The sequence below is a fragment of the Saccostrea cucullata genome, unplaced genomic scaffold, assembly GCF_032062105.1.
Source record: "Saccostrea cucullata isolate Sc308-1 unplaced genomic scaffold, CSIRO_AGI_Scuc_v1 ctg4, whole genome shotgun sequence".
In the NCBI taxonomy this organism is placed as follows: Eukaryota; Metazoa; Mollusca; class Bivalvia; order Ostreida; family Ostreidae; genus Saccostrea; species Saccostrea cuccullata.
Genome location: NW_026920828.1, coordinates 428,690 through 448,805, shown reverse-complemented (window position 1 = coordinate 448,805; position 20,116 = coordinate 428,690). Strand labels below are relative to the sequence as shown.

Below are 20,116 nucleotides of genomic sequence, written 5' to 3'. Positions count from 1 at the left end.
GCTTCTTTGAAAAGATGAGATCCACTCCTTAAGGTTTTACTCCTACTGCATTGAAAAAGTAAGCCCCCACCCCCACCCCACGAAATAGGACTGTCAACTTTGGGCAACTTTTCCTGAGTCACCCCCTTTTTTTTTTTGCTTGTCAACTTTTCAGGTAGCTATTTTTTTCTCAGGCTCCCCCCCCTTTCAAAAACGATGCTAGGTGGCTGCATTGTATTATATTGAATAAACTTCGGACTCAAAATATCGAGCCTCTTATTCGAGGGTCTTCATTTTTTTTAAGGTGGGGCTTACTAGCTAGGACATTTGTAGATTTGCTTCTATACCGCTGTTCCCACAATTACGTATTTTGTGATAAAGGAACAAAAAGAGGGAATCTCATAAGTCCATCTCCAATGGATTCTTTCTAAGATCGTTAAAAACTTTTATTTTATATTTAAATATCAGAAAAGCGCATTTTAAAACATGCAGGTATAATATTGACCAAATTAAACACACGCCCCTTTCCGGGAAAAGGATAAAAAATAGATGAATACATGTACGTTCCTAGAAAGTGCAGTAAAATTTAAAAACACATCATAATTTAATGCAAGTTAAGGTTCTCAATGATTAAGACAATCGATCGTTTTTTAAATAGAGGAGGGGGGGGGGTTGTTACTTGAAAATATTTTGACATTCATTCATGATTTATTTTCCCCGTAAAAGGGGTTGCTTTCATAATTTCCCTTTATATGTGAGTCATTGGCCTATCAAACCTTCGAACTGGTACTCAACTGCAAAAGCGTATAAACAAAATTAAGAAATGCTGCAAGTGAAATTAAATAGTTTGTTCGACTACATGTACCTCTCCAATAACGGGAGGGGGCTATAATTATGCTCTGAAAATCAATGGACTAGGGAATATACCAGATTGATCGGTTGACCTCGTAATTCACCGGCTCACGAGTCATATGAACAACCTGGGATCAATACGAACAGGTTCATTTTTGTGAAGTTTTCTAAATTCACAAACAGGAATATTTAATTAAAAACTCAATGAGGACCTTATAATCATTTTATACACTGCATATGTACCAGATTGATTGATTGATTGAATGTTTTACGCCGAATCGGCAATATTTCAGCTACAAATCGGCGACATATGACATGTAGGCCTATCAGAAATGTGTTTCAAAAATCATTCACATGTCATGATTAATAACTGCACGGTAGTGAATATGTACATAAAAATCATAAGAAAGAGATCAACATTAAAACGACTTATCTTCAAAATGTTTATTGATAATGTTGTTCATTAAAATTGTTTTGCAAAGAATCAAAATAAAATGAAACGTCTTGGTGCAAACCGCACATTATTCGCGGTGTCCTGATAGTTGTTCACAATTTCTCTAATTTGTCCGAACAAATAACTAATTCGTCCGAACGAATTTCTAATTCGTCCGTACAAATAACTTATTTGTCCGAACGAATTTCTAATTTGTCCGAACAAATAACTTATTTGTCCGAACAAATACCTTATTTGTCCGAACAAATTTCTAATTCGTCCGAACGAATTTCTAATTTGTCCGAACGAATATCTAATTCGTCCGAACAAATAATTAATTCGTCCGAACGAATATCTAATTCGTCCGAACAAATAACTAATTCGTCCGAACGAATTTCTAATTTGTCCGAACGAATATCTAATTCGTCCGAACAAATATCTAATTTATCCGAACAAATAACTTATTTGTCCGAACAAATATCTAATTCGTCCGAACAAAGAACTAATTCGTCCGAACGAATTTCTAATTTGTCCGAACTAATAAAAATATTTTTTACCTGGCCCTCCAGCGGCGCCGTAACAAAGTGTATATCTCTCTTTACAATATAATTTGTGCAAACATCTAATTTGCCCGAACAAATATCTAACTTGTCCGAACGAATTTCTAATTTGTCCGAACAAATATCTAATTTGTCCGAACAAATATCTAATTTGTCCGAACAAATATCTAATTTGTCCGAACAAATAATTTATTTGTCCGAACGAATATCTAATTCATCCGAACAAATAACTAATTCGTCCGAACGAATTTCTAATTTGTCCGAACGAATATCTAATTCGTCCGAACAAATAACTAATTCGTCCGAACAAATAACTAATTCGTCCGAACGAATATCTAATTCGTCTGAACAAATAACTAATTCGTCCGAACGAATTTCTAATTTGTCCGAACGAATATCTAATTCGTCCGGACGAATAACTAATTTGTCCGAACGAATATTTAATTCGTCCGAACAAATAACTAATTTGTCCGAACGAATTTCTAATTTGTCCGAACAAATAAAATTTTTTTTTTTACCTGGCCCTCCAGCGGCGCCGTAGCTTGACAGTCCGAACATACTCTCACTATGCATACATACGAGTATCGATCAACAATGGGTACCCCGGCAAATCTCCATATTCCACTGGAAAATTTATAATCCCACAAATTCCAAACATCTCAAAATTAAAAAAAAAAAACCCTTACCTTTTTGGCCCAAAGAAAGCTGGGTGCCCACAAGAATGAGGGCTATAACCCAGCCTGGGAGCCTCCACGGAACACCCGAATGTCCCGTCATGGTAGCTCAGTCTGCAGTGATACACATTAATATACTCTTCTCCTTTAATACCTGAGTAGTCCGACCGGTTCCGCTACCTTAGACTCCTCAAGTCCGATCGCTCAATGTCTCTTTAAATTTTCTTCATTCATCACTTTAAAATTGAAAGGAATTGAATTTCAGTGCGAGGTGATTTAATTTTTGGAAAGATATTTTTAATTTTTTACCACGTGCAGTAATGATGTGTTTTGTTGACATGTCAATCCTGATTTTGGTGTTGGATAGCAGTGGTGTAGCTAGCAAAATATCTACTGTATTTAAAAAGGCAAGGGGTCTGGGGGCCGCCTTGAGGCCCCCATCGGATCCAGGGCAGGGCCCCCGGAAGCTCATGGATTTTTAGGGTTTTATACATCACATATACACGACTAAGATGTTTCAGTAAATGAGTAGACAAATTGTAGGTATATGAGAGGAATGGGTGATTTGTTTATCGAACAATTTAGAGGTACCGTGAACACTGAGCTCACTAAATGATACCCCTGTTACAACGCACTTTGAAAAAAAAAAATTCAAAGTGCGTTAAATTTGGGACCAAGCTAACGCACTTTGAAAAAATTATTTTTTTTCTCAAAGTGCGTTAATATCGACCATATTAACGCACTTTGAAAAACTGTAAAGCTTGTTCAACATTCTTACATATAATTGGTATACTAAATAACTGACCCTTATTGGATAACTTTTTTATGATAAAGTCACCTTAGGAACTGGGATATTGACGTTTTAAATATTTGAGGTTGTGATAAAATAAAAGGGAAAAGGGCCCTGAAAAAATAGAGTGACGATTGTTTAATATCATTATTTCGTTTTTTTTTTAATTCTAGTCTTTAATAAGTAGATGCAAGGGGAGAACTATAAAAAGGGGTCAAATTGATCGATCAAAACTATATATAACATGAAAATTCTTTCTCTCTTTTATTTTACTGTACTTAAAAATTTCTAGTTTTCATCTGCATGATCTGTTTAAGTTAACTCATTTATTGAAAGTTTTCAACGTCATACCAGTTGTGTAAATACATATATATATTTATTTATTTCACCAATCAATCAAGGGCCCTCTGGGGGCATATACAATTAAGAAACAACAATATAATCATGATTATAACAAAGCAAAATTGACTTGATCCCCACATGTAAAAGTTCTCAGATTTGAAATACTGATATAAAGGGTAGTACACAAAGAAATATATTTAATATAAGCATTACATATATAATATAATGATAATAATACAATATGAAGAAAAAAATAAGTAATAAAATACCAAGCTCCTTTATACTGCAATGACCAGGGGGATAATAGCAAACACATTATGTAATCAAATTATTATTATTAATAGTCATATTATTACAAAAAGTATATATATATATATTGTTGGCCTGGCAGCATAAGGTACCAAGGGACGATGCCTATTGAGCAGTCTGGAAAAAATGAAAACCCAGGACAGCTTGTTGGAGGAAATCTTAATTTGTTGGCCTGACGACTAATACATGTTTGGGTATATAGCATAGACATCGAAGCAGGGCGAAGGGCCAGGGAAGGGGGACTAAGACCCCAACTTATTTTGGAAAAATATATACATCATGATCATATAAGCATTGAAAATTCGGATTACTCTTTGGGTTTTTTTTTCTCCCCTCCCCCATTTGTTACCGACACCTATGTTTGGAAAAATAAAGATTTGGACTGAGGGATCTTCTACCCGTCTTCTCCTCTTTTCGAAGGGAGTAAATCAATTCATAAGATAAATAGCAATAAAATCTTTCCTTAACTAAAATACGATTTTTTTTTCAAAGTGCGTTAAGTGTCTCCGTGGTAAAATATATTGATGTAAACTCTTAACGCACTTTGAAAAAATTTTTCAAAGTGCGTTAAGTTGGTCCCAAATTTAACGGACTTAGAAAATTTTTTTCAAAGTGCTTTTATTTTGTCTCAATTTTAACGCACTTTGAAATTTTTTTTCAAAGTGCGTAATTTTTTCAAAGTGCGTTGCCACATACCCCGCCTCCTATATGAATATAATGACAAAGTCCATGTTTTGTTGTGAGAAATGTCATGTTGTAAATTTTGAATTTTACTGCCACCCGGTAAATTAAAAATTTACAACATGACAGAAACCCAAAATATGTGTCAGATCAAAAAGTAAAATAGGAGATGTGTGGCAAAGCACTTGGAAATTTTTTTTCAAAGTGCGTTAAAATTGGGGCAAATTCAACGCACTTTGAAAAAAAAATCAACGCACTTTGAATTTTTTTTCAAAGTGCGTTAAGAGTGTACATAAACATATTTTTACCATTGGGATATTTAACGCACTTTGAAAAAAAATATGCATAAAACAAAAAATTATAGATTTTAGTAATTGAGAGGATCAATTTGTAATAATGATATCTTTCGAAAAACTTTTTAATTTACATATACTCATTTATTAACCTCATTGAGAACAAGGAGAAGACGAGAAGAAGGTCTCTAAGCCCATTTTTTTTTCTTATACATTGTAAATAGCCGTCGGAAGCAGATTGAAAGTGGATTCCCCCTCCCCAAGTTAAGCCCAAATTTTCAGTGCAAATTTACATAAAATGCATGCAAAATGGAAACCAGAAGTCTCTGTCGAGACTGAAGCTCTACTGGTTTGTACTTATAGCAAAGGAAGAGAAAAGTACTTTAGCAGTTGGGAATTGAAACTTTACAACAGCAATAAATAGAATAATGATCCTTGATAAAGTCTCTTTATGTTCTTAGCGTAGTCTACTTGTGTGCCAAGTTATATTGAAATCAGACCAAAACTGTAGGATGAGTAGCATTTTGAAACAATTTTACAAACATTTCTATTTTTAGTAACCATGACAACACCGTTCATCAAAATCAAAAACCGATATACAGAATTATGTATCTTAGTGTAGTCTACTTGTGTGCCAAGTAATATTGAAATAAGACCAAAACTGTAGAAGTAGCATTTTGAAAGTATTTCACAGAAATTTCTATTTTTAGTAAACATGGCAACACCGTTCATTAAAATCAAATACTGATAAACAGAATGATGTATCTTAGTGTAGTCTACTTGTGTGCCAAGTTATATTGAAATTAGACCAAAACTGTAGGAGGAGTAGCATTTTGAAAGAATTTCACAGAAATTTCTATTTTTAGTAACCACAGCAACACTGTTTATCGAAATCGAAAACCGATAAACAGAATTATGTATCTTAGTGTAGTCTACTTGTGTGCCAAGTTATATACTGAAATCAGACCATAATTGTAGGAGGAGTAGCATTTTGAAAGAATTTCACAGAAATTTCTATTTTTAGTAACCACGGCAACATCGTTTATCGAAATCAAAAATCGATACACAGAATTATGTATCTTAGTGAAGTCTACTTGTGTGCCAAGTTATATTGAAATCAGACCAAAACTGTAGGAGGAGTAGCATTTTGAAAGAAATTTCACAGAAATTTCTATTTTTAGTAACCACGGCAACACCGTTTATCGAAATCAAAAATCAATAAACAGAATTATGTATCTTAGTGTAGTCTACTTGTGTGCCAAGTTATATTGAAATCAGACCAAAACTGTAGGAGGAGTAGCATTTTTAAAGAAATTTCACAGAAATTTCTATTTTTAGTTACCACGGCAACACCGTTTATCGAAATCAAAAACCGATACATAGAATTATGTATCTTAGTGTAGTCTACTTGTGTTCCAAGTTATACTGTATACAGGGAAATTTTCGCCCCCGTTTTATTTTCGCCCCTTTCGCCCTCTTCCTGATTGGGCGAATTTAAAACGGTGCGAATTCAAATTACACAGCATAATTTCTTAAACAAAACTATAACTGGGCGAATTAAAAACGGGGCAAAATTGTTCGCAAGTGCAAAAGGGCGAAAATAACCCTGTATGCAGTATTGAAATTAGACCAAAACTGTAGGAGGAGTAGCATTTTGAAAAATTGTTTACAGACAGACGGACAGACAGACAGACGGACGGACGCCGGACGCATTACTATCGCATAAGCTCTTCTGGTCTCTGATCAGTAGAGCTAAAAATTATGTACAGTAAAACATATAAGAGAAAGAATTTTTAAAGTATGGAAAAATCAAAATCGCTCACTTTCACATCCTGAAGTGACCTCATCACCGAAGAGTTATCAAACAGGTTCAATTATTTATCATACCTAAGATTTACAAGAATATTAACCAAGCCATACACATTTTTTCAAAGTGCGTTAATATGGTCGATATTAACAACGCACTTTGAAAAGAAATTTTATTTTTTCAGAGTGCGTTGATTTGGTCCCAAATTTAACGCACTTTGAATTTTTTTTTTTCAAATTGCGTAATTTTCTAAAGTGCGTTGTAACAGAGGTGCACAATGGCAGTATGTAATAAAGAATCTGTGAGAGCATCATTAAATTTTATTCAGTGTTATAGGAGGAGGATAGGACATTGGTACCCTCAATATTATAGAAAGAGTGGCAGTGTCCATGTTTTGCTCTTGAAGTCACAAAATAAGTGTCGGATCAAAGAGTAAAATAGGGGGTCACAAAGGCATTATGTAATAAAGAATCTGTGAAAGTCTCTCATTAGGTGCATGGATTAAGAGGAGTTCTGGATAAGAGTGTGGCATCCCAACGTGTAATACTGTAGATTCCTTATTTTTCGCGAGTACTTATTATCGCGAATGGGCTCTTCAACGGCAAATTGCGAGAATAATTATTCGCGAATGGATGGTTGATCAAGAGATCTTACGTAGATTTCAGCACCATAATAATAAAGGCGAATAATTTTATTTCGCGTGTGGTGCTTTTCGTGAAATTACGCGATAATTAATTCCACGCGTATATTTAGGAATTTACAGTATATAGGCGGACTTACAGATAGACGGACGACGGACATTCCGATCACCAATACCAACCCACTTGGTAACTTGCAAGTTCAAAATCTGAATTATTGAATTATGAATACGTACATTAAACAATCGTTTTCAAAAGAGTACGGAGTTATGAACAAAAATGCAACTTTAATTTTTCGGTTTTTGATTATGACAATCGAGTGTTCTCCATAATGGTTATTGATATTGTATTGTTTAAAAAAAAAAAATTTAAGTCCATTAACAACTGCTATTTGTCCTACTGTAAGATAGATGTAGAGTGTATGATTCAACAATAAAATAAACATACAATACATAAATATTTATTATGGAAGACATCCAGTCACTAAACAGTATCATTCTGATCAGTAATTGAAACTTGCTCTACACTCGTTTGATCACATTCTTGTTCCACAATTATAATTCATAGATTCTATCAAAGTCACATTAATTTCAAAAGAATTAAAAGAAGAGTCAGAAAAACATTTTTTTTTCCATTTTATTTTAAAATAAAATGCATTATTTATGAACATTTTTTTTTTCTAAATAACAGAATACAATTCATAATAGTTCATACTGATATGCTGCTTTCATTTTCTGAAATCATTAATCTATACAAAAAATTATAACCATGTGAAATTGTCATCACATAAATACAAACTAATTTAATAAATACAGGGTATGACATTTTTTCTTCTTCACATTTTACTAGATATATCATTCCACTGTGCATTTGTACAAACAAAAAAAAAAAAAAAAAAAAGGAAACAAAAATTTAAATAAGAGGCCCATGGGCCACATCGCTCACCTGAGAAGCTTTGACCATTCTGTTCTTTACCAGATTCCCCCCTTGTAATACACAATGCATCCCCACCCTACCCCACTGATCTTAATTTAGACATTTTGAAATCTACACTACCCCAGGATCCTTCCATGTGCACATAAGTTTCAGCTTTTCTGGCCCAGTGGTTCTTGAGAAGATTTTCAAAGATTTTTCCTTTTATATTTTTATGTAAAACTTTGATTCCCCATTGTGGCCCTACCCTTCCCCCGGGGGTCATGATTTGAACAATTTAGAATCTTGACTACCCCAGGATGCTTCCACATAAGTTTCAGCTTTTCTGATCCAGTGGTTCTTGAGAAGATTTTTTAATGACCCCACCCTGCTTTTGTCTTTTCTTGATTATCTCCCCTTGTGAGGAGACTTGGCCCTTTATTTTTTTTTTAACAATTTAAATTCCCCTTTACCCAAGTATGCTTTGTACCAAGTTTGGTCAAAATTGGCCCAGTGGTTCTTGAGAAGAAGTCGAAAATGTGAAAAGTTTACAGACGGACAGACAGCTAGACGGACGGACGGACGACGAACAAAATGTGATCAGAAAAGTTCACTTAAGCGTTCGGCTAGGTTAGCTGAAAAAGAAGGTTTTTGTGCTTTTATTAACAAATTTTATTGCAAATATGTCAAAGGGATTAGATACATGTTTCAGAAACTTTAGTCCCCTCCCATGACTGAACCATTTTGGATAAACGTGAAATTTCCGATTTCGTGTGTAACCTATACACAGTTATAGACATCATCAGTTTAACCAATAATCTAATGTCTTATAAGATCTTATTATTTGTAGTTTAATAACTTTTATGCCTTGTTGTGCCTGACTTATCACATCTCTGCTCAGTCTCCTTTTGTAGCTTGTGCAGCTCGTTTTGGAAGTAAGTTAACTTTTTATCTTTCTCTTCTATCTCTTTCTGCAGTTCTTTGATTTTATTTTCGTTGTCCTTATTCTCGAGTTTGAGTTCATTATTTTCGATTTGTAGTTCCTTAATCTTTTCTTGTAAATCCTCCTTTTCTGATTTCTCCTTCTTTATGTTTTCCTCTAAAGTTGTTATACTTTTTTTCAACTCTTCCCTTTCTCTACGCCCCTCGGCCAATTCGGTATCAACATATAAAAATTTCTGTTCCAATTGTCCAATTCTATCATGGTCAGACATGGGCTAAAAAGAAATAAAAATGTTTGAGAGGTTGCTGAAAAAAACTGAAAATAATCAAATGTTAATGCACATGCACAACGTCGGGGGGCGGGGAGGGGGGGGGGGTAACCTATACAGAAACTTGTTAAAACTTGACACTTCTTTAAAATATACGAGTCTTTTTTTATGCTTTTTAGCCCAGTTCTTGTTTAATATCATTTATTTATAAAGCAATTTTACAAATCAAGTTTTCATGAATTTGATTCTTGAAGCGACGCAGAGGGTTCACGTCAAAACCGAAAGTGCTATTAATAAAGCATCTACCCGTGGATAAAGCATAGGTTTATCTCACGGGTAGTATCATCCACACATATGAGATAAATTTAAGGTTGTTCGAATCATGACCACAGGGATAGGCTGGTGCCACAATTTGGGATCAAAATTTTATAAAAAAATGCTTAGAAAAGTCCTTAAAATCTTTTTCCCAAGAAAATATAGTTGTTATTTGTCATGTAAATAAATTTTCCTCAGATAGTGTAAAGACTTCAAACTGAAGTTTATCAAACATATGACATGCTTAATGGTTTAGAAGAGCACACTACAGCACTGTAGTTGTTAGACTTTCTAATTACAGTCATGGCCATTTTCAGTTTTAATTTTTCTATGATAGACAGCTTGGAATTTTAAATCATGATTGATATTTCAGCACTATTTTTTTTTAAAATTTCTTCAATTAGACTGATTTTGTTTAGATACTTTGTTCAGGAAATCTTTAACATATTTAACATCAGCATTCAAATCATGCTCATTTAATCTATATGAATAAGGCGGGGTGGGATACAATAAAAAAGAAGTCATCTATGTATACAGTGGCGTAGCATCGTTTTTGAAAGTGGGGGGGCCAGCCAGAGAAAAATTTTTTTTACTTACCTGTAAAAGTTGACAAGCCAAAAAAAAAAAAAAAAAAAAAAGGAAAAATTTAGAAATTGCCCAAAGTCGAAAATCCTATTTCGTGGGGGGGTGGGGGGGGGGGGGGGTTAAACTTTAGTGTCAACTACTTTAAGTACCAATTCTAATACTACATTTTCGGTACATCACTAAAAGTGCGGGGGCCAACCAGGCTTTCAATTAACATTTATATAGTATAAGTAAGGTTGGGGAAAAAAGGGGGGGCAGGCCCCCCCTGGCCCCCCGGTTGCTATGCCCCTGGTATATTGGCTTAATTCTTAAAGAGGTTTTAATGCCTTGGATAGGCACATTTTCAGTCTTTAGCTATCCAATCTTTAAATACATTAATGTTAAACGGTGGGATTCAAAGTACAAGTTACATACATCACTCTTTCTGGCTCTCTTGTCGTCATGCTGGTAATCTAAAAAGAATTTATTCATATTAAAATCAGTTAAGAGAGTAGCAGATAATTATCAGGAAGGACATTAATAGTTATATCGATATACTTTGATTACCTTGATAATTAGGTTTACTTCTAGGATAATCATTCTCATTTCTTGGCTCTAATACACGGGGCATTTTCTGTTTTGCAGGCATTGTAGAAGCACCTTTGTCTAAACAAAACAGGTAATAATAACTGTTATTAATCTTTCAAAAATACAAATCTGTAAACAGGTTATCACAGATTTTGGAGGTGGGATTAGGTGCCTTGTAGGTGTAAGCATCCCCTGTTGACCTGTCATACCTGTCTTGGACCAACCAACTAATTTAAACATGTTAAATAGCTCTTGTATATTTAAAAAAACTTATATAAACAATAATTTTAAAAAATCTTTTTTAACATCTTAAAAAGACTTAAAAGGTGAATTGAATATTAATATATGAATAAAATATATTCTTTTTGTGCCACATCCCAGTGTCACAGGATTACAGGACAGATAATGGAATGTTACCAGTTTTAGGAGCCGTTACTTGTTCTTCTTTGATTCCTTGTTCCTGTGACATCAACTTGTATGGCAAAGGAGACATATCAGAAACGCTGGTGGGTAACTTTTCATTTTCAAGTGCCTTAGCTCCCCCATCTTTTGCAAGCGTATATACAAAAAAATAAATTTAACAATTTATACTGAGAAATGATGATTAATTTACTGACAAAATGAGGACAATGTACAAGTTTTATATACAAAATATGAGTGTTGTATATAATTAAGAAATTATATTGAGAAATAATCATCTGATAAAATAACGACCAAATATGTTCTGTGATGATCACCTCCATATCCCAATTTTGTTTGGGGTTGGGGTTGGGTGTGGTTGAAATGTCACAATTTTGGTTGAAATTAAGCTCAAAGCTTTCCTTATAATATTGTTGGGTAGATGTTCACAGATAAAGAAGGATATTTTGAATACAATACATATTTCCATATTTTTCATTACAGGCAATTAATTTGAGGCAGGTTTTCCTTCCATGGTTTTGAATTTGTCCCTCTTTTTTTCTTTAAATTTCTGGGAGTTGTCCATTCTTCATATCATCTCAATACTTGTATTATTACCTGTGTGATCACATTCTGGTTTTTCTTCTTTGTCCCCATTTTTACTAAACAAAGGAATAGTTTCAGGACTTCCATCCACTTCAATATAGTCCAATGTGTCCTGAATATGTTTCTTATCACTTTGTGTTGCCATTTTAAGTTCTGGTTTAATAAAAGGTCAAGGATGAAATGTACAGAACTTTCAGAAAAATATTATCTTAAAATGGGGAGTAAGAAGTTGATAAGTGATTTTTACTGTTACCTGTGTATTTTACCGGTAAGCGTTTCCTTCTTTGAGTTCTCCATTTGAGCTTCAGACATAAGACAAGACTGCCAACTATCCCTACCACTACCACGCAAACTCCAAAAATAGCACCAAGAACTATACCCACAACATTACCAGCTGTTTTATCCTCATCTTCTCTGATTTAAATAAAAAATGTCAAAATTAGGGAAATGTAAATTGACCAGGCCAACTAAAAATAACGTTTGCTTTCCCTTTCGCGACTCAGGATGATGAAATTGAGTCGGTGGGTACCGGTAGGTGAGAGGATGATGAAATTGAGTCGGTGGGTACCGGCAGATGAGAATTTTTTTCAAAGGAAATTTCAAAAGCAATGCTGAATCTTTAAAATCTATTTACTGGAATGCAAAATAAAAAACATGCTTCATTGAGCTTAAATAAATTTTGAGTTGGGCCATTTTTAGTCGGTTGGTCGGGAGAGGGCAATCAAACATTTTTATTTAAAGATGACTCAAGCATGCACAGGAGACTCTTAGCAACAATGAATATTTCAAAATACTTCATTTTTTAAATAAATTAATTATTTAACATTAAAACAATGAAAGTATAATCCCTTACCCTTTATCAAAAACAGTTGGCAGTTTCGATGTGGAAAAAACAGGGACAGTTGTTTTTAAAATTTCTCTAGAAAAAAATAATTAAAATCTAAGTACATTTAATTAACAGCATTATTTTTCTTCAATTTAAATTTTGTTTTTATTCATTATTCAAACAAAAAACCCACTTATCAACATTTATGTGAAAGACCTACTGACCGTGTACTGGGGGGGACTGCAGTTGTTTTCAGATTGGTTAATTTTTTGTCAATAATTTTAGCTATATTGCTCAAATTATAGCAACTTCTATCTGAAACAGAAATAAACAAGATCTGTTTGTGAAACACAGATGCCCCCGTATGGCAACATAGCGAAGGTTAAGCTTTCTCAAATGCAAATCAAATATGTTGGTATCTAAAGTAAGGTCTTTTCACAAGAAATACAAATGTGAAATATAAAACCCTAGCACCACCTGTACAAAGGTTATGACCAAGGTAAACGTTTTTAAAGATAGGACAAACTCCGGGGTCAAGGTCAAAGGGTCAAGGTTGTTGGATTCTAAAAAAGGCCTTGTCTCAAAGATTACATATGGGAAGTATGAAAGCGCTGGCCCTTACCGTTCAAAAGTTATGGTCAAGTCAAGTACAAGATTGTTGATTTCAAATAAAAGGTCTTACCACAAGGAGCTGATATTTGAAATTCCTAGTATCTACCGTTTAAGAATAAGGGCCAAAGTAAAAGTTTAGATTTTTTGTGTAAAAATGGGTCAAATGCCAAGGTCAAAGGGTCAAAGTTCTTGATATCAAATTAAAGGTTTTGTTACATGAATTAAATATGTGAAGTATGAAAGCCCTAGCCCGGCCCCTTAAAAATGATTGTCAAGGCTGTGTTTTAAAGTAGGTCAAACTCCAAGGTCAAAGTCTTTGGTATGCAATGAATTATCTTCTCACAAGGATTACATTTGTGAAGTATGAAAGCCCTAGCCCTTACCGTTCAAAAGTTATGGCCAATGTTAAAGTTTTTTTTCAAAAGTAAGGAAATCTCCAAGGTCAAGATCAAAAGGTCAAAGTTTTTGGTACTCAATGAAAAGTCTTTCCACAAAAATATAAATATGAAGTATAAAGTCCTGGTATCTACTGTTCAAAAATTTGGCCAAAGTAAAAGTTTAGAATTTTTGTGTAAAAGTGGGTCAAACTTTGAAATATGAAAGTCTATCAGAGCTCCACTAAATCAAAAGTTATCATGGGCAAGGTTAAAGTTTTTGCAGATAAACAGACAGACAGACAGATAGACGGATGGACACAACAAAAACTATATAAGCCTGAAACCTCGTTTAAGGAGACATAAAAATAAAGCTATTATGGAGCTATCTCCAGAACATATTTGCTCTACAGTTATAATATGCTTGTTATAATGTTTAACCTTGACTCCCTCTAAGATATGACCTTGCAGCCAGGTCAGGACACATCCGTAAATCTTATGGAAGGGATTTTCTGAAGTAAATGTCTTTAACTTCATAATTCAGACATTGATTACCTAGTGATTTTAAAGTTTGAGATGAATTTATGTCAGATTTTTGACACACCACTAGGTATGAGCAGTAATATACTAAGTTTGAGCCCATTCAAAGGAAGAGTTTAAAAAGTCATGAGTTAATACTCATAGTACAATATGATTTTGTAAATGACATATACACAGACAGCCATCAAGCCCATCCTTTATAATCAAAGGAGACAAATTAAGGTACTAGTATTTCAATGATTTTTAAATTCAGCCTGCTTACAGTTGTAAAGAGTTGTAGAATTATATCTGAAGCCACATGATGGTGTTGAATTTTTACAACTTATGTCCTCTGTTTTAAAAATGCTTTTCAGTTTTGAATCGAATTTGGTGCACACATGACCTGAAAAATAAAGAATACATCATATTTTTTAACATTTAATTAATTATCATGGTCATCATTATTTTCATCAATATAAAACACAAAAAATAACTTCATATGAACATATATTTTTGAAATATTGCTGCTTCAGTATGCCATTATTAAGGTTAGCATTTTTCTCCCTGATTTCCTCCCAATAAACCACCCTATGATCCAGCCACCTTGCCAAAATAAAAGATAACTGCATGTAAATCAAAGATATTTTCTTTGAATACTTTCAAAGTTTGATATATTCATATTTATGAAAGCAAGGTTTCCTCATAAATGATAAACTGGAGGTTAACAAGAGACTTATGGGTCATTAGGCTCACCTGAGTACTAGGATCACTGACCTTGCTATTCTTCAGAACAAGAGGCCCGTGGGCCATATCACTTACCTGGGTTACTAACTTACCATGGGCCTATCATTCTCCATCAGCAGATTTCTTCCCTAAATATATCCAAAATGCACAAGAATTGATTCAATCAATAAATAGTGATTTTCTTTGAAGGAGCCCCATATCCTTCTACCTCTTTCTAAAGTGACCTACATTGTAGCATGTGGATTTGTTTTACTACTTACCAGTCACCCATAATGAGGGGGCACACACTTCCACTGTCCCATTTAAATAGTCATTTAGTACACAGTGGTACTCAAATCTGACACAATTGTTGTTAATGGTAGCACAACTCATATTCTGTGCTGCCTTCTCAAATGATATCTCATCCATAGGGCAGTAACTGACTGGCCGGACAGTAGCTAAAGATTCATTGCAGGGAATACTGAACTGATGGGTCTCCTGTATTATAAAAGAGGACATGATTATGTCAAGCATTAAGGATATAGTCACAAAATAGGAAATCCCTAAAATTTGAGCAGAATTTGGAATTTGTTTACTAGATCATTATGAAATGGGAAGAATACCTTGAATCCAATAATACAAATATATATGGCACCAATAGACAATAAACCTGCAGGCAGCATTCTGAAAAAGGAATGTTAAATTGAGAATGAATGGCAGGACAAGGATCATGAAATAGACTTAGATTGAATTATTGAATGAATCTCTAATTTTGCAGATAACGACCATTTTTGTAAAACAATATTAAAAAATATTTTATTAAATTTTTGTTTACTTGACCCATAAATCTAAATTCTAGTACAACATGAATATTTTGACTTAAGCTTAAGATGTTTCATGATCCTGGGGCCTGGGCCCGAGACCATAAATTAAGAATAGACTTAAGTCAAAATTTCATATCAAAATCAATTTTGAAACAAAATTTTCAACATATATTTGAATTTTAATGTTATACAAGATTTCAAATTTTACGTGTATTTGTAAAATTGGGCCCAGTTCACAATTCCTTTATGACCAGGTGAACTAGTAATTTTTTTTTTATTATTTGTGACAGGCAGCTCAGAAATTGTTGGTCACAGTTCCAATCCTAAGCTTTGTTTTTCATATTGTGTTCTTGTACAATGACATTATCAAATTCATATTTTTTTAACCACAATTAGTATTAGAGCAGGTGAAGGGGAGGGGGGTGGGGTGAAAAATGATGACCATTGTCCCATTCTTCAAACCTCAGTGCTCATAGGGGGTGGTAAAAAAAGAAGTTAATCATGGCTCGTTACGTATACTCTAGGAGTAATAAAACGAATCAACATCTCAAAAGGGGGGTGTCACCAGGCTCTGTAGTGAAATAGTATCGTGTTGTTTGGCTGTATTGTTTTCTTTTAAATTTATCAAAAACTTGCATTTCAGTCATAGAATATATTATATCGGTATCATTTAATATGAAATTTCATATTTGTATACTGTTAGTATGTCCAGATCTAATTATCCTTTATTCGCTATTAAAACGAACCATCAACCACAGGCACTTGTTTCGGGAATAAATTTTTACCCATAGTATAATAATAACACTTATTATACTATGGGTTAAAATTTATTCCCGAAACAAGTGCCTGTGCCATCAACTTCCAAAAAATTATCCTTAAAGTATGTCCGCATGTAGTTATTTTTAGACTACTACTAAAACGAAAGTTTTAAGTGGGTCAGTAACCTATCCCGCAATCAAAGCCTACTTTAAAAGTTTAAAAAGAGATGTTTTGTACATAATTCTGAAAATTTCATTATATGCAATTTTAACAATTTTGAATAGATCTGCCTTACCTTGCATAAATCACAATGTTAACCTAATGCAAGCGACAACTATACTACCAAAATATTGGGCATGTCGCAGGGGGGTACAAATGGGGGAAGGCAGATCAATTCATCCAGTAAATTCTGAGCACAGTATTTTAATTGCAGTGGTGAAATTGCATTTAGATGATGTTTGCCTCAAACCCGCTCCCCCACCCTTCCTTTTTATTGCTGTATGATCGAGCACTGGCAAATTCCACAGGATTTGGACAGTTAATAAAATGTTTTTCCTCCCCCTATTTGAAACCGAAACATATATCAGTGGGGGATCCAGGAATTTCGTAACGAGAGGGCGCAGTAGAAGGCGGCGGGTGTGTGTGTGTGTGTGTGTGTGTGTCTGGGGCCTGTACTGAAGCCCCTGTGGGTCTAAGGCAAAGTCCTTTTGTGGGTCCGGAGGCGAAGCCCCGGAAGCTGACAAGTTCTTACAAATAAGAGATGTTTCGATCCCCCTTGATTTGAGGATAATGGACATATATAAGTTTTACTAACAAAAAAATCAAACAAGAAAAGGGGGGCTACGCCTGGCGCGGCGCGCCGCTCTGGATCCACCTTTGGATACCGGGTATCTACTATGTCGATCCTTATAATTTACATCCTCTCCCTATTTTGTTGTAGCAAGGACAAATCAGGGGAGAAATTCTGTCCCGATGATAAAAGGTGGTCTTTCCAAAAAGTATGAGGTACTAGTATAAATGTTCATACATGTGAATTACTAGAGGCCCTTGGGCCACAACACTCACCTGAATAACGTTCTTCGCCAGACTTTCTCCCTTGTAATATCTATCATGTCCCCACCCTACCCCCGATGGTTCTTGCGAAAATTGTTCCTATATAAATACACTTCAATGCAAAAAAACTGGATTCCCTTAATTTTCCCCTATACCTATTTACCCGGTAATTACATGTATGATGTTTAAAATTTAGAATCTACATTACCCTAGGATGCTTCCACATCAAATTCATTTTTTCTGACTCAGTGGTATTTGAGGAGAAGACTTTAAAAGATTTTTAAGTCACCCGAGTCACTAATTAAGGTGACCTATTGTTATCTGTTTTAGTCTATCGTAGTTTGTAATATTTGAATATTTTCAAAACCTTTCTGAAACCGCTCTTTGGCATATAGCATCTTTGGGTGAAAGGAAACAGAAATAGTGAATTCCATGGTGCCTGTGCATGCCCCCCCCCCCCCCCCCCTGAGGGGTGAGGCCAAAACTACTAAAATTAATGCAATCTTTAAAATCTTTATTTTTTAAAACTTTTCACCTGGACATCATCCAGTCAAACTGTTGCCATGCTTGTGATGAGCATCGAGTCCTCTACCAAAATATTGAAATTCATGGCCCCAGGGTCAGGGTATCTAGTGTTAGGGCGGAGCTTTGTTGATATATTATAGTGAACAGACCACTTCTTTGAACAGAATATAAGCTGGTGAGCTATGTTTATGATGAGGAAGGGTAACTCTTCAAAAATTTTGAATTTCATGGCCCTTAATTTGGGACAGGGATTCTCGTGTTAGGGTTGGGATCTAATGATTGTGTACGGAAATGCATTCACTATTTAGTTTTTAGAAAATCTTCTCTGGTCCTGAGTATTACTAGTATATGCCAATGACGTAATTAAGGTCTTCCGTTTACAACGGAAGACCTTGTTTTCGTTCGGTTTCTTTTTCCCTATTATTTTTTTTTCTTACCGATTTTGAGCAAGTTCTCGGAAACGGCTCGGTCGATTTTCACGAAACTTTCAGATCTGATAGATATTGGTCTGAACCTTGTTGGAAATTTTTTATAAGTAAGTCGTCACTTCCGGTCGTGAGATATGGACGATTTACTGATTTTTAGAGGGTCAGCTTGTCCTGGCAATAACTAAAAAACGAATGAAGATATTGACTTGAGATTTTCAGTGTAGGTAGAGGAAGGATTGCTGAATTGCTTTTTTGAGTCTGTATCTTCCCGTCGCAAAAGGCGTTGAAGCTCGCCTGAGCTCAAAAAATAGGCTCGGAAAATTTAACACGTTTTCTCTTATATCTTTATACCTGTCAATAATTTGTTAAAAGATGTATAATAAAAGTTGTGCAGAATTAAATTTCCTTTCATTTGATATGAAGAAAAGGGGTGTGACCCCTCAAATAAAGGACAGAGAGGGGCCAAAAGTCTTTCATCTATAACTCTTTATTTATCAATTTTTTGTTATAAATAACTGAAGCAAAATTGTTTATCATAACAATCTGCATCAATGCATTGTAAAATGTTGATAATATGTTACGTAATTAGGGGCCATTAGGGGACAAAATGTTCAATCTTGGAATCTTTATACCTCCAAAAGGGGAAATATTTTGATAAGCAGTATCGAATAAAAGATGCTCAGAATCGTCTTTTAAACATTATACAACCATTCTATATATGCAAAAACATCCCATTAAGGATGTAAAGGACTGGCCCCTAAATTTTTCTATCCTACATAGCTCGAAAACAAAAAGAAATTTCTGCATAGTTGTTGAACAAAAATTCTTTGAAATGAGAAACCTTATCATTGGATAGGAAGAAAGGGTCTGACCCCTCAAATGAGGGGCCCTTAGGGGCCAAAAGACTTTCATCCGTAACTACATGAATTTAAAAATCTTATAGAAAGTAAAAGAATTTAATCAAGGGAGAGAATTCTTGATATCATTATGACCTAACAAAGATCATGGTCAAAATCATATCTGATCAAAAAATCGGACGGAAGACCTACTCGTTGCTCGCAACGAGATCTCATCTAGTTATATTGTATATTTGAAAATCTCGGCTCCTGGGAGTATGCCAATGATCCATGTACATTGTTAGGATGAGGAAGGGTGCCCATTCAAAAATTGTGATATTCATATTTTCTGGTGCATGAGTCAAGGTTATTTGTGTGTGTGTGTGAGTGGGGGGGAGGGGGTAGATTTATTATTAGCAAGGGCACCTTCTCCAAAATTGTAAAGTGTGTGACCCCAGGGTCAGGGGTTCCTGTGGAGTGGGGCACTACTGATTATATAGGGGAAATGCATTTTTTTCTTTGTTCCTTAGCTCTGTCTCTAAGTATTAAATAAGCAAAGTAGCAAGTGTTAAGTTACGATGAGCAATGGTGCCTCTTTCAAAACTGTGAATATCATTGCCTCTTGTTTAAAAAAAACAAATCATTTATACTAGTAAAATTTATGCAACTACATACATACTTGCA

General features: G+C 34.5%; 1 protein-coding gene across 1 annotated transcript; it reads right to left on the bottom strand.

Moving 5' to 3' along the window:
- Positions 1-8,051: 8,051 nt before the first annotated feature.
- LOC134258372 (uncharacterized) lies at positions 8,052-17,015 on the bottom strand. Its single transcript, XM_062740898.1, has 12 exons — positions 16,886-17,015; positions 15,631-15,691; positions 15,289-15,505; positions 14,568-14,687; positions 13,004-13,094; positions 12,807-12,872; positions 12,207-12,367; positions 11,966-12,106; positions 11,366-11,494; positions 10,928-11,026; positions 10,796-10,833; positions 8,052-9,487 (listed from the first exon to the last, which is right to left on the bottom strand). Exons 2-12 carry the CDS (start codon positions 15,688-15,690, stop codon positions 9,122-9,124), a joined length of 1,488 nt encoding a protein of 495 aa, XP_062596882.1. The 5' UTR covers position 15,691; positions 16,886-17,015; the 3' UTR covers positions 8,052-9,121.
- Positions 17,016-20,116: the final 3,101 nt, after the last annotated feature.

Bases quoted from the DNA above. Each gene is read 5' to 3' on its own strand.
- LOC134258372 (XM_062740898.1), bottom strand. From the start codon at position 15,690: ATGCTGCCTGCAGGTTTATTGTCTATTGGTGCCATATATATTTGTATT. The intron at 13,095-14,567 runs GTAAGCAGGCTG...TTTCTGTTTCAG, and splicing joins TTCTACAACTCTTTACAACT to ATAGAAGTTGCTATAATTTG. The intron at 12,368-12,806 runs GTAAGGGATTAT...TATTTAAATCAG, and splicing joins CCAACTGTTTTTGATAAAGG to AGAAGATGAGGATAAAACAG.